The sequence below is a fragment of the Cucumis melo genome, chromosome 6 (genome assembly GCF_025177605.1).
Source record: "Cucumis melo cultivar AY chromosome 6, USDA_Cmelo_AY_1.0, whole genome shotgun sequence".
Taxonomy (NCBI): domain Eukaryota; kingdom Viridiplantae; phylum Streptophyta; class Magnoliopsida; order Cucurbitales; family Cucurbitaceae; genus Cucumis; species Cucumis melo.
In genome coordinates, this window is record NC_066862.1 from 5,852,385 (window position 1) to 5,866,763 (window position 14,379).

At 34.6% G+C, this 14,379-nt stretch overlaps 2 protein-coding genes across 5 annotated transcripts in view; both read left to right on the top strand.

Annotated features, from left to right (window-relative positions):
- LOC103483912 (uncharacterized) overlaps nt 1-10,473 on the top strand; it is a 73,806-nt gene extending 63,333 nt beyond the window's left edge. For 2 of the 3 annotated variants that reach the window (XM_008440757.3, XM_017043506.2), the window contains exons 53-64: nt 1,172-1,327; nt 1,424-1,608; nt 1,692-2,231; nt 3,380-3,557; nt 3,653-3,795; nt 3,887-4,013; nt 4,972-5,193; nt 6,493-6,849; nt 7,687-7,845; nt 7,937-8,224; nt 9,157-9,475; nt 10,012-10,473. In XM_008440757.3, the coding sequence (XP_008438979.1) occupies nt 1,172-1,327; nt 1,424-1,608; nt 1,692-2,231; nt 3,380-3,557; nt 3,653-3,795; nt 3,887-4,013; nt 4,972-5,193; nt 6,493-6,849; nt 7,687-7,845; nt 7,937-8,224; nt 9,157-9,318 (2,517 nt within the window). In that variant the 3' untranslated portion in view covers nt 9,319-9,475; nt 10,012-10,473. The remainder of the gene's footprint in view (nt 1-1,171; nt 1,328-1,423; nt 1,609-1,691; nt 2,232-3,379; nt 3,558-3,652; nt 3,796-3,886; nt 4,014-4,971; nt 5,194-6,492; nt 6,850-7,686; nt 7,846-7,936; nt 8,225-9,156; nt 9,476-10,011) is intronic. The other variant, XM_008440758.3, reaches the window with a different exon arrangement.
- Nucleotides 10,474-11,755: 1,282 nt separating this feature from the next.
- Nucleotides 11,756-14,242, top strand: LOC103483919 (uncharacterized). Of its 2 annotated transcripts, none has more exons than XM_008440764.3 (5): nt 11,756-11,878; nt 12,203-12,282; nt 12,363-12,407; nt 13,367-13,464; nt 13,686-14,242. In XM_008440764.3, the coding sequence occupies exons 2-5, from the start codon at nt 12,229-12,231 to the stop codon at nt 13,762-13,764; spliced, it is 276 nt and encodes a 91-aa protein (XP_008438986.1). In that variant the 5' UTR covers nt 11,756-11,878; nt 12,203-12,228; the 3' UTR covers nt 13,765-14,242. The 2 variants fall into 2 exon arrangements, with proteins under 2 accessions (XP_008438986.1, XP_008438987.1); XM_008440765.3 differs by having other exon boundaries at nt 11,779-11,878; nt 12,206-12,282.
- The last annotated feature ends 137 nt before the right edge of the window (nt 14,243-14,379 follow it).

The window sequence follows — 14,379 nt, forward strand, 5'->3', positions numbered from 1 at the left end:
AATTCATCATCTCAAAGAAAATAACGAGTACTGAACCATACCATATACATTTAATGGAATTTGCATCAGATAAGAAAATAATCCTTAAATTTATTTATGATTGAAGCCATCTATAAATGGAAAAGAATCTACTGTGTAAAAGGTAAATCATGAAAGATAATGAAATAGAATACTATACGCTCAAGAAATCTTCCTGGATATGGACAAAAGTTCTAGTCAGCTAACGCCCTTCACGCTAATCCATAGATGCCATGCTCTCTCTTCACGCTAACCTATATCTGATTAGGAAGACGTTTGGCGAGATTATTTGATAGTGTTGGTACATTTGAACATGCATGAATGCACTAGCATTGCAGCAATGTGATCAAATGTCTCAAATCATAAAATGATCAGCAAATCCCATCATTTTCTCTAACACAAAAATGCACCTGACTACATCTGTTGATAGCTGTGAGGCATCACCTGAACTGCTTGATTGATTTTGTGAAGTGTGGTATTGTTATTGAGAAGGCCTGGATGTATTTGTTGATCATTTATGCAGTCAAGCACTGACCTGCATGTGATATTGATAGCTTCAGCTTTATAGTTAAATAATATAACTAAATTCCCTCCAGAAAGAACTCTGAACAACTTGAAGTCGGTCGTTCTAGTGAAATAATATCTCAAGATTTTGTCATAGTGCACAACCTCAAAAAGAGTTGATCCATGTGAGACTTACTGCAAATACAATATCTGAGCCTGTATGAGATAAACAAATTAGTCTACCCGCAAGTTCTTTTATCAGCCTTTATTCTTTACTTCTTCAATTTTAGCAGCTTGTGTAAGGTATATTGTACCTATATCTATATATATTTCAATACAACAAAATAATAGAGGGTAGAAACTCCTTACCAGTTTCATAGGTCTGGAAATCCCTCCAAAGAATGACTACCAACCAGCAAGGAAGGAAAGACTCTTTCCTCGGACAAGAATTCTGAGGGATTAGTCTTCTCTCTGACTTTGCACTTATTTAAAGTCCTGATGTTCAATTACAACACAACTTACTGTAGCCTTCACACTCCCAGAAAGAGGAAAGCCTAGAGAAAAGAAAGAACAAGAATGAATTCTTCTTACCTTTTGATTCCAAGTTATTTTGAAGCAACTGAGGCCATAATTATGTTTTCTTTTTCAGGTTGTACGTTTTCAGCCTCACACATTGTTTATTAATCGGCTGGGGTGCAGTCTCTGTTTGCAGCAGTGTGATTCTCAGCTATCAACATGGTTTCATCCTTCTGATCCTCCAAAATCCTTTGGATGGCAGTCCTATGCTAAAGTTGAACTCTTGAAGGTTTCTACCGTAAAACAGAAAAAGTAAACAAATTTATAGAGCTTTGGTTTCTTGTACAAACTTTCATTAATCAAGTTTTTCTTTCCTTCTCTTCAGTTGCGGGTTGAGGGGTACAAGTGGAGTAATCCATTTAGCATTCACAATGAAGGTATGATGCGAATTTCCTTGAAAAAAGATGGTGGAAATGATCCATTGCAACTGAGGGTGGAAGTGAGGAGTGGAGCAAAGTGCTCCCGCTATGAAGTTATTTTCCGTCCCAACACATCATCTGGACCTTACAGGTAAGTTAATCTAAATAAAGTTTCTTAAAGATTAAAACTTAATACCAGACTGTAATTGCTCCACAATGTGTTTTTACTTGTAGGATTGAAAACCGTTCTGTTTTCTTACCAATGCGCTTCCGGCAAGCTGATGGTACCAATGATTCCTGGAAGTTGCTTCTTCCTAACACAGCTGTTTCTTTTCTTTGGGAAGATCTAGGTAGAAGGCGCCTATTGGAACTTCTAATAGATGGTTCAGACTCATCAAAAACAGACAAGTATGACATTGATGAAATTTCTGATCATCAACCTGTTTCTGTCACTGGTGGACCTTCTAAAGCTTTGCGTGTTACTGTAGTTAAAGAGGAGAAAATCAATGTTGTTCTTATTAGAGATTGGATGCCAGAAAATGAACCTGGAAGGTTTTTAAGTGGACGTCATATGTCACCTTTATCAAATCCTCCTAGAATTGATTTTTATGGTTCAGAATCTGCGTCTATCTCAAACTGTGAGTATCATATTATTATGGAATTGGCTGAGCTTGGAATATCTCTTGTTGACCATACACCAGAGGAGATATTATATTTGTCCGTGCAAAATCTTCTTCTAGCATATTCCACAGGTCTGGACTCTGGTATTAGTAGGTAAGGTTGTTACTCTCTTGATTTTAAGACTCCGGCTCTGATCTTGCTATGTAATACTCTTCCCTATGGTTTCATCAATCTCTAATGCTAACAGTCAATACTAGGAGAGAATGATCTTTCTGTATTATGATAGGATTGGTATTAGGGGGTTATTATAATCGTTAGGGGTATATTAGTAATTAGTTAAGTAGTTTGTTAGGAAAGTCGGTTATAAATACAGTGCGTAGGGAAGGGAGAAGATAAACCAAGTGTTCAAGGTATTGAGATGTTAAGAGTCTCACATTGGAAAAATCAAGGAGACTCACACTCCTTATAAGGTCGATGAGCTACTCCACTCATTGCCAATTGGTTTTGGGATAGAACCCTATATTATCAAACACAGAGTACTTGAACCTTCTTTTCCTACTCATTTTATTTATAACCTACTTTTCTAACAAACTACTTAACCAATTAATAATATACGGTTAATGATTCTAATAGCCCACTAATACCCATCCTATCACATTACCTTAAACTGAGCGGTAACAATAGAAATAAATTTATACCACGGAAGCTTTTGTTTGAATTTCTACTACTTTCAGAAATTTGTTTTTAGGATACATTTAAGGGTTTTATTATTTATAAAACTATTGCTCCCCTAGCTTTCCCATACTTGACAGTAGTCTCAATTCCGTTTTTCTTTTTAAAATTAAAATCTTGGTCTTCTTTTTTATTCTTTCAAAAAAGATCTTACTTTCCTTCTGTTCTTGAGTACTCTTCAACCTTGTCATCTTGAATTTTTCTCATTGGAGGCTTGTATTTTGGTCTTAAATTTACAGCTAAGAATGAAACTCTACGCACTTGTAGCCCTTTCCTTTGTTTATTTTTGGGTTGTTAAGTCTCTTTTTGGTCCCTACTCGTGCGTTTGGCTCCCAAAACGGTTTCTCCAGTTTTGGTATTATATTTGGAGATTTAAGTTAGTTTTTTGATAGATTGGTGATTTAGCACTATATTACTTTAATGCATTAATAAGCTAACCAAACTGTATTGCCCAGTACTGGGCAATATTGGAGAACCGCTTGGCTTAAAAATTTTGAGAGGTGCACTTGTTTTGTTGCTCCAAAATGATGTTGAAACTTTACATATGTTTGTTACTTCGTTGGGTGCAGGTTGAAACTTAGAATGTCTGGGGTACAGATTGATAACCAGTTGCCACTGACTCCAATGCCTGTTCTTTTCAGACCCCAGAGGATTGGGGATGAGACTGATTATATCTTGAAATTTTCAATGACAATGCAATCAAATGGTTTAATGGATCTCTGTATCTATCCATATATAGGCTTTCATGTAAGGATTAAGGTGTTTCTATTTTATGTATAAACCATGATTTAGCAACCAGTGAAACTGATTTTTTTTTTTTTCCCTTCTTTTGGGAACCACAGGGTCCTGAAAGTTATGCCTTTTCAATTAACATTCATGAACCAATAATTTGGCGCCTTCATGAAATGATCCAGCTTGTTAATCTCAGTAGATTGCATGATACTGGAAGTACTGCTGTTTCAGTAGATCCAGTTATTCAGATAAGGTTCGTAATCTATTTTATTCTTTGGTTTGGACTGTGGTTTTATATGGACTGCTTTCTTGGAATGGTTTCTTAACGTAACTTGGAAAAACAGAGTTCTTCATATATCAGAAGTTCGATTTAGACTCTCTATGGCTATGTCTCCCGGTCAACGGCCAAGAGGTGTTCTTGGATTCTGGTCCTCGCTAATGACTGCATTGGGGAATACCGAGAACATGCCAGTACGTTTTTTCTTTTTTCTTTTTGTGCTCCGTACTTTCAATTTCTTCTAGATAATATAGAAGCTGAAGCATGTGGCATACTTGGTAGATTTTGAATGAGATGCCCAAACAAAGGTAAAGTGCTTTACTGGCACGTTTTTCTCTGAACAAAAAACAATTCTGCCTCAAATGTATGGAGAAAGAACTTTACACTAGTAAATTAACGGCAATAAAGGAGAATCTGCAGCTCGGAGTGGTATGGTGATTAAAAATTATATTTTCCTCCAAATAAAGGAAAAAAAGTACATAGTTGAATTTGCACGAATTAGAAAAGAAATTATTTCTCTTTAGTGCTGCATGTAGTACAACACCCTTCAATTGGAGTTGAAAGTGTATTGTTCCCAGCACCTCTTTTGTCTTGAAGGTCAGCTTTTTGCAATTCTTGTGTCGTCTCTGTTACCTCGATGAACGAGGGACTAAAGATATGGACATATCCATTAATGTGTTTGTAAATATATATCACTTTAGTTTTATTATTTTCGATTTTGGTACCGTGATGGTTTTTTGACAACTTATGCTCTCCTTGATTAGTCTCATGGGACAATTTATCTAATCTTTTTATGCTTGTAAATTCATGGTATTTTAATAGCCTATATTGGTACCCATGAGAGGTGGCTTGAAATAGTATTCACTTTTTTTATTTTTCAAATGACCACTAGGCCAGCTGTAGAGGATAAGTTTGGTAGTGACATCAAACTAGTAGCTTTCTCGTTAAAATAATAAAGTTTTGAAATAGGTTCTCTTTGGCATAATGCAATTTGTGAATAAATGGTTTGGTTAGATGTTTTAACTTTTGCAAAGTGTACCTACTCTCTGAATGGACTGCATTTGGCTTTCTAGTGATTTTTGAATAATAACATCTCTGGTTCAAACTCCCTTTCAGAATTATATATCTGATTCTTAACCTTTTTTATATCAGATTAGAATAAATCAAAGATTTCGTGAGAATATCTGCATGAGGCAGAGTTTGATGGCCACTAATGCTATATCAAGCATTCGGAAGGATCTCCTTAGCCAGCCTCTTCAGCTTCTCTCTGGTGTCGACATACTGGGTAATGCAAGTAGTGCACTTGGGCATATGAGTAAAGGTGTGGCTGCCTTATCAATGGACAAGAAGTTCATACAAAGCCGTCAGAGACAGGTGTGTGAAAATTTTGCACCAGTTATTTTTAACCTGTGCTGCTGACTTGGAACTCTGTAATTGTACATATAGAGAGAGGGGAAATCACACGTTAAGGGGTTGTCTAAGTCACTTAATTGAGTTCTAAAATTTGGACAGTAGAGTTAATATGTCCGAGGAGTTTAGAAATTTGTGTTTGGGGGTGTAGAGGCATTCAATATGGAGTTAGGAAGTCTATTTTTGGTATCTAGTAAAGTTTTTTTTTTTTTTTTTGCTGAAAAAAGTAAGAGTTAAAAAACAATAAAGGACAAAAGACTAATAAGCTTAACATAATGCAGTATGGTAAATTTAATCCTTTTATCAAAACTTTATAATTATCCATTTTCAAAATCGCCTTGTGTGTCAAATAGAAGTTTTGGTGAAGCTAAATGCCTCACCCCACCCCAAATTACCCTGTTGTTCCTAGGTTTAGATGTGACAACAATAGACTCCTACCAAGTATGAAATCTAGGGTCAAAAGTCCCAAAAATGCATGGCTTGAAACTTAACTTATTGTGTACTCGACTTGAAACGCAAATACATGTCTTTATTGAAATTTATGATTCATATCAAGTCATCAACAAATATATATGACACATTAAAACTCTCACTGCTTTGCAATACTATATGAGGCTGGTGAAAATTGGCAGCTTGCCAGTATCCTACTAGTACTTGATAGGTTTTGGGTTTGATATTGTATGAGGCTGGTGGTAAATGTCATGGTCAACTTATTAGAAACTCAAGAAGAAGTCCTATGTATAGGAAGAAGGATGAACTGGCAAGCTCAATGAGTGGTTTATTTTATATATTTTTATTATTACTTTTCTAGTATAATAAAGGTTCATGAAAAACTATTATGATGTATAATTGTAAAGCAATTATTATGATTTTTATGTGATTCTATTTATTTTTTATGCATCATATGTATTTCTTGTGGCTTCACGTGCATTATAAGTTTCATTGAATACATATATTTAGGTTTCTATACGAGTCTATACTATAAGTTAATGTTTCAAGTCGGTTGGAGTTTATTGTCGTAACATCTCATTCTAAGTTCAATATGGTAGTTTGGGGTGGGGAATGAGCTGAATTTTTTTTCTCTAGTAGGCAAAGGGGAAAAGGAGTTGATTCTTACACTAAATCACAAATTAATCGTGTTTCTCATAACAAAAATCTGAACAATGCTGTCTTTCGATAATTTTAACCGTTACATATATGTCTCGTTTTCAGCATATCTTCCTGTAAATGTGGAGGATGTTAACTGATTTATTTGTTTTGCAGGAGAATAAGGGTGTAGAAGATTTGGGAGATGTTATCCGAGAAGGAGGTGGTGCTCTGGCCAAGGGCCTATTCAGAGGAGTCACCGGTATATTAACAAAGCCTCTTGAAGGTGCAAAAACTTCTGGCGTTGAGGGGTTTGTTCAGGGTGTTGGGAAAGGCATAATAGGTGCAGCAGCCCAGCCAGTGAGTGGAGTTCTAGATCTTCTATCAAAAACTACAGAAGGTGCGAATGCTGTGAGAATGAAGATAGCATCTGCTATTACTTCAGATGAGCAACTTCTACGTAGGAGGCTGCCTCGTGTAATCGGTGGTGATAATTTGCTTCGACCATATGACAACTATAAAGCACAAGGACAGGTACGGTTTAGCTGGTCTATGCAGTTTGATGATTGTACGTGCCAAGACTAATGAACGTCAGCAAGTTATGGAATTGCTATTAGTATACTAATAGAACTACTAATGGAACTTCATTGTCAAGGAACATCGTAGTAGACTCATTAAATTCATTGTAGCCACATCTCTTTTAAAATTCAATATCAACTAAGCGTGGTTACCAAGTCATCCCAAAACATAAGTGCAGCATCTAAAAGTGGATTATCAATTGATGAAGTAGCCCAATCTTAGAATTAAGTTGATAGTTCATTGTGTTTTATAAGAAAAGACCCTCACATCTAGTGTCTTTTCTAAGGATCCAATGATTTTAGAGTATTTTTCGGTGCATCCATGAACAGACTCACAATGCCAACGACATAATGGAGTCAGGTCAGGATGACGGTAGGGAAAGCTATATGAGCTTACCAATACATTGGCTACCGTTTTTGTCTTATCTTTTCATGAACTTTATATTTATATCCATTTAGGTTTAAGCCACTTTTCTCCCTAATATACATATTCATTTCAATAAATCTATGGCATTTTCATTTTAACATAGATCAGTAAGCATTTCTTCTATCGTGGTTTTCAGTGGGAAAGATGTCAACCTGAGCAGCAACAGTATCGAGGAAATTTCTTAAGAATTAGAGATCTTTATAATTTGCGAACTTTACCATTATTCTTGTTGGTTTCTATCATTGTGGAATTTCCTTATAAACTTCTTTTTTCTGTGTATGTGGTGGGGGTGAATCTATTTTTTTCCTTGGTGGCTTTCCTGTTTCCCGCTTGAATACTAATCAAGAAAAAAATTTCCTTGTGAAGGTTATATTGCAGCTGGCAGAATCAGGATCCTTTTTTGGACAGGTTGATTTATTTAAAGTGCGTGGAAAGTTTGCGTTGTCAGATGCTTATGAAGATCATTTTTTACTTCCCAAAGGGAAAATACTTGTTGTCACTCATAGAAGAGTCATGTTGATGCAAGTAAGCTAGCTAATATTTAATTACTTTTTGGTGTCTTCTTTCTTCAGTACGTGATATTTGCCTTCAATGCGTAACTTTTTTCGTTTTGCAGCAACCTTCCACCATCATTGCTCAGCGGAAGTTCAGCCCAGCTAAAGACCCATGTTCAGTATTGTGGGATGTTCTGTGGGGTGACCTTGTGACAATGGAATTTTCACAGGGAAAGAAAGACCATCCAAAATCTCCCCCTTCTCGTCTCATCCTTTACTTGCAAGCTCGACCAACAGAGTTGAAGGAGCATGTTTATGTTGTAAAATGTAGTCGAGGCACTGACCAAGCTCTTCGAGTTTACTCCTCAATTGAGCGTGCAATGAACACCTATGGACAAAATCAATCAAAGGTTTGCTTTGTCTTGGAACCCTATTCAATAGTCCCAATATTATTCATAAAATTCCACTGGTGTGAAACCACTATTCGTAGTTATCATCTTTCCTTATGGGCTGGGTCAGTTCCTTTTAGTCTAAGATTTTTTTTTTCTTCTTTTTGCAAAAAGGAAGCAAAATTTTTAGTCTAATGCTCAAAGATACGATAACCTTTCAAGAGAGAAGAGAAACAAAGTAAAACAAAAGGTAGACCAAACTAATGAGATACAACGAAAAGCAGACTCCAAATGCCTAACAAAGCTACTCAGTTACATTGAGCTTTTGCCTCATCGTGAATATTAATAAAGCTACTCGTTTCCATTTAAAAACAACGAAAATCAAACTCCAAATAAGCAAACTCTTAAAACCTAACAAACCAACCCCAAAAAGTAAGCCAGTGCTATAATTACAAAAACTCTCCAATCCCAACAAAAACCCAGTGAGCAATAGAGGAAAATAATCTTTGACCAAATTGTGAATGTCATTCCACAACTAAATAGTAGCAAGATATTTTGAATAAACAAGGAAACCGAGACTTCATAAATTAGGTAAAATCAATTTCTTTTCAATTCCCGCTTCCATGCTCGTTGCTTGCAAACTGTTGGAAAAATGTAACTTCTTTAAACCCTAAACCCTAAACAAACCACTTAATTTTGGGTTCAATTACTTGAATTTAAACCGGATAAATTTGACTAACAGACAGATTAATAAATGGAGAAAAATATAGATAAATAAATAGCTTTTTCTAGTGTTCTATAGTGTATACGTTCATTGAACTGAATAATCTAAAAACTGGGAAATTGCACTCTTGACTAACTGAGATTTTTTTGGTAATAACGTTCACAAATGGAACTCTACGAATTTCTGCATCACTTGTATTGTAAACCAGAATCTTTACTAAATGATTCAGGATATAATGCTAATGAGAGTAAGGAAACCATATTCACCGATTGCTGATGGTGCTATTGGTGACTACATTCCAAAAGAAGGGACTGTTGACTGGTCTCCTCAGCAGGTTCCTGCATCTGTTCCTTTCACTGTCACTTCTGCTTTCGGCAGCAGCATTTATTGATCCAATGCTTGCGATGTTGAAACGATTTTTACAAAGCTCTTCATCGTGAGAAGATGACATTTGGGAATTAGTATCCCCTTACTTCCTTGCGGAAAGGTGAAGTACATTGCTAAGATCTCTGCTGCGAAAACTTCATACTCTGATTGAGACCTGAACAGTAAGCTAGTCCTCACTTATCTATGTATTATTAGGAACATGATCCTTTGCACTTTGCACATTCTCATGCTTAAACCAGTATTGATATCTGCTTGGCTACATGCTTAAACTTCTTTTCTTACATCTTTTCTTATCTACGAGAAAGTTGAAGAAATGATTTTAAATTTGAAAAATGATTCTACATCACATTCTTAATTAAAATTTTGTGTTTTGATGGTAGCTGGAAAGGAAAAGAAAAAAGAAATTTACTAATATGGGTTAATAATCTTGATTTGTTAATAGAAAACTAAAATATGACAAAGCTTAAATCAGTAGTTTAACCTCCAAATGGTAAGAAATCCTATAATATCTGATCATTTTGGTTTGGAAAACTTTTCAAGTAAAAATGTGATGTCATTTGATAACAACCCACAGAATACATTCGAAATCATGAAAAAAGACAGAAAAATCTTTGGTGATCAGTTTTCTTCCTATGAATTACCTGTTACATGAGTTGATTCATTGATTAAAATAGTTGTCTTTTTTGGGTATATCCAGGTACTCAACCTCCAGGATTCGGTTTGATGAACTTATTCTTTTATAATGAAGAAATTTTGAACTCTGCGACAATTAGCTTCAGGTTTCCAGATATTGTATAGCCATTTAACAACCCTTGTATAGTTAGTTGCATATAAACGATAATATACATGTATATGTATAACAGATGAGACTCCAAAAGAAACATTTTTTTCATCTGAATAAAGAGATTTAAGTGATGTTTGGCATCATCAATTCAACCCAATGCCATACTTCTGTCCTTTTGATGGAAGAAGTTGCTACATCACTGACTAAACAAACACTATTTGGGTTACTAATCACAGTTCGATTGGAGAATGCCCAAGTGTTTTTTCTTTTTCTTTTTTGTTATGTTCAAAGAACGGGAAGGTGATTGATTATGCAATTAACTATGTGAATGAGAATGTGCGGACAGTGTGCATACATGATGCATGTGTTTATACACCATAGGTATAGTAGGTTTTTCAAGTATTTTCTTAATGCGAATCAATTTAAGGGAAGGATATATATGTTTAGTTCTTGAGGAAACTTGCATTTATTTGTCCTAATTTTCAAACTTATAAAGGTTAAATTACAACTTAGTTCCTAAATTTTAAGGTTTGTGTTTATTTGGATTTTTTTCTCATTAAGGTGTATTTCTTGCCATCTAGTCACAAAATTAAAAGTTTGGGTTTCATTATACATAATATTTAAATTTATATATAATATATTAATTAGCTTTAAAAGTGAATTTGTAATGATCGTAGTCACAAAATTAAATGTTAAAAAGAAAAGATTATTCAAAGTTCATTAACCAAATCGATGTAAGTGTCAAAGTTTGGTTAAAATCAAATACATTTGATTCAACGTCGAACATTTTTATGAAGTATTGTTGACTATGTTTTTTAAATAAAAATTTAGTACGTAAAAATTAAAATAAACGAGTTCATCTTATAATTAATAAACAATGCAAAAAAGGTGGGCTTGTCATATTTACTTTTACGCCATTTTCTTCTAAATTATTTAGAGATTATTGCTCATGTCTTCGATGAAAATATGCAAGAAAAGAAAATAAAATAAAAGATTGAGGAATGGGAAAATGAAGAAGAATGAAAAGGGTAGGAAAGTAGGTAATGTGGGTTGTTGACATAAACAAAACAAAACAAAATTCTTATGTTTGATGTTTTTTAAAATCAAGCATATTTCATTTTTATGTTTTATAATAATCTATATTTTTCTTAAATATAATTGTTGAAATATTAGTCAAATCTCAAAACAACACCAATATGAATGTTACCTTTTTTTTAATTTTCGAATTTTTACTTGATTTTTTAAACAATTCATAGAACATAAACAAAACAAAAAAATGAAATCATCTATTGACATTTTTAAGTGTTTAATTTAAAAAATAAATAATTTTGAAACAAATCTGAGTTACTTAACAAACATTTGATAAAGTGTAATTTAAACAATTTTTATTAAGTGTTTACATGTAATTAATTTTTTCTAAAAAACATTCTTTTTCCTAATCAATTCAAACGGGCCTTTAACGATTCAAAAATAAAAACAAAATGCCAATTTTATTCTTTTGTTTTGCCTTTTGATGGATTATCTCCTTCAAGAAGTTCGGTTCGTTTAGATTCCAGTTCCGGTCGGTTCAATTCCCCAATCTGAACCGAAACGAACCAAACCAACTCCACCCAAACCCCAAATTAATGTTTTCCTTCTTAACCTCAGTATTCCCTATCGACCCAACTCTTCAAATCAAATTCGGGAGTTTCGTTTGATTCTTGTTCGATTTTCTTCATCCTTTCCCTCTTTTTCCATACTCAAGCTCGTCACAAGCCACCAAGAGGAGCCGCCGGAGGAGGTAATAGATCTTTTATCTTGAATCCTTTTCATATTTAGTCACATATTCCGCTTCTTCGTGGACGAACTTCCCACGAGAAAGAGAACGATAAACCTGAAGGAACAGAAGGCAGAGATTAATGAGAATAATTAGAATAGACCCATTATGGCTGTATGAAATGGAATGATTGGGTGTGGGAGTCTTTAGTTGATCCAGCTTGAATTTATTAGTAACTTTCAATTTTATGTTTCAGCCGTAATAACTGTTTTCTTCCGTTTGATCCTTGTCTTTTTGACTCTTTGGTAGTTTCTCGTTGTAGCGAACTAATCATTTTAATGAATACAGAAGGTGTGTTAGTGAAACGGGCGGAAATGCCATCTCTACAGACTGCTCTACCTCCTGAGCTTGCTAATAATGTCATTAGGGTTGGTCCCCCTCCTATCCATTTTTTGCAATACAATTTTCTCCTCAAATTTTCTTAACTTTACATGTTGTATCATTGCAGCTTTACCGCGAGTGCCTTCGAAGGGCCAAGTTTGTTGGTCATCGGGTATGGATGTTCCCTTTGTTTTTTATTTTATCTAATCCAATGGCCCCATTCGAGTAATTTTGCATTTGAATAATTTAAAAAGGTTACTGATTCAATGAGAAGTGAAAAGTTAAAGCTTAATACTCCAGGTTAATTGCAATTATCCAATCAATGAGTTCATTCGTTTATTTCTTTATTTGCCATTTGGGTACTGTGCTGCATCAAGCCTATAGTTGAATTCGTGCAGGACATAACCTTACTGCAAAGCTATGTTCTCACTATTCATATCAATCAGTCAAAATATGACTATAGGAATTGAACAATCCACCGAAACATAGTATTTTGTATGTAAAAGCGCCTTTGCTACCTGCCTCCCATGATCATGTTTTAAGTATTTCCAGTGGCTAGGTTGTTGCGCTGGATGTAGAATGATTGCAGACTTGTTAATGGCAATGGAGTTTTAGATATTGGTACAACGAAAGACTATAGAGTTATTCTAAGAAGTTCATATTTTGTTTCTACTAACGTCAAGATTTACTAGTCAAGAAATATACATTACAAGTAGATATTTCTTCACCTTATTTAATGCTAATAATGCTTATAAGTCAAGGACGCAGTTGTACAACCTATAGAATAGATCTTGTTCAAGTAAGGTCATTAATGCTAATAATTTTCTGTATAAAGTTCACAATATTAGGTGTAAAATGGAAATCCCTATTCATTTCACCCGCACTTCAAAGTTAGAAATGATTTGAAAATTAATTGACGCACTCCATCTTGTTGACTGTGATATTAGGTTTCCTCTTTCCTTGACTGTATCCTCTCTTTTTTGCTGAATTAGGTTATAGTTCTTATCTGTTTTGACTTAAAAAATTGTGCTCACATTTCAAATTAGTTGTACCCAGTTACAGGAAGGTGTAGAGGATTCGACATTGGTTCTTTGACACTTGTTAAACTTGAATCCTATCAACTTCTTGCAGCAACATAACACCGAGCTTATTGTCGATATGGTGAGGCAACAATTCAAAAAGAACATGCATGAGACTGACCCAGAGAAGATTCAGAAGATGAAAGATGAGTATGTCTTATGATTGCCTTTTTTCCCTTGTTTCGTTCCTTCTCTTTTTCCACACTCTCTTTCGCAGCCGGAAGTCATATTAAAAAGAAATTTGTAGAAGAATACAAGTAGGAAAGGCATCCGATCAAACCCAAAGTGAAGAGACCACATTTATATTTTCTGATTAGAACTTGTGTGGGTATGGCCCTCACATTTCTGTGTATATAATTGTTTGTTTGCAGGGCTGCTAGGGGACTTATAAACCATATGCTATACGAACATGAGAGAATGTCAGGTCAAAAATTGAGCCAAAGTTCTTGATGTTATATCGAAAATGACATTGAGTGAAAGTTCACCATTGGAACTTCAGTCAGACATTGTAGGAATAAGATGGCTAATGATGAAAGTACTCCTCGGAGGTTGTTTTTGCGTTTCCTTGTTTATTTCTACTATTTGTTCAGAAATCGTCAAATTCTACGGTAGTTGGTGAACGTTTTTCCATCTACAATCTACATTTTATTGCGGAAAGTGGATGTCCAAGGAAGATATGGCATATTGCACATCTCTGATGTCGGGTTCTCTTTTTTAGTGTCTGTTGGTTTCGTGCACTTTGACTATTTTCGTGGAATTTTTTACTACACTCACCTAGTTGTTAAGGTAACTTAGACTATTATATCTTGTATGGATGGTTACTATGGTTTAAACTCGTTGTTTTTTAAGTTTTGTATGATTGGTATTTTTTTTTATGAGATTTATTATGGTAATTGTTAATGGAAATCCAAGGAGAAGAATTGTCGCCTTTTATTTTGTATTATTTGTCCTTATTTTTTGGGGTAAATTAAACACTTGGTTCAATCATAAGCCATTGTATCCAACAACACACTGAAGAATGGGCACTTATATATGGTAAATGGGTAAATTCATTCATTTGCTTCT

Bases quoted from the DNA above. Each gene is read 5' to 3' on its own strand.
- LOC103483919 (XM_008440764.3), top strand. From the start codon at position 12,229: ATGCCATCTCTACAGACTGCTCTACCTCCTGAGCTTGCTAATAATGTC. The intron at 12,408-13,366 runs GTATGGATGTTC...AACTTCTTGCAG, and splicing joins CCAAGTTTGTTGGTCATCGG to CAACATAACACCGAGCTTAT. The intron at 13,465-13,685 runs GTATGTCTTATG...GTTTGTTTGCAG, and splicing joins ATTCAGAAGATGAAAGATGA to GGCTGCTAGGGGACTTATAA.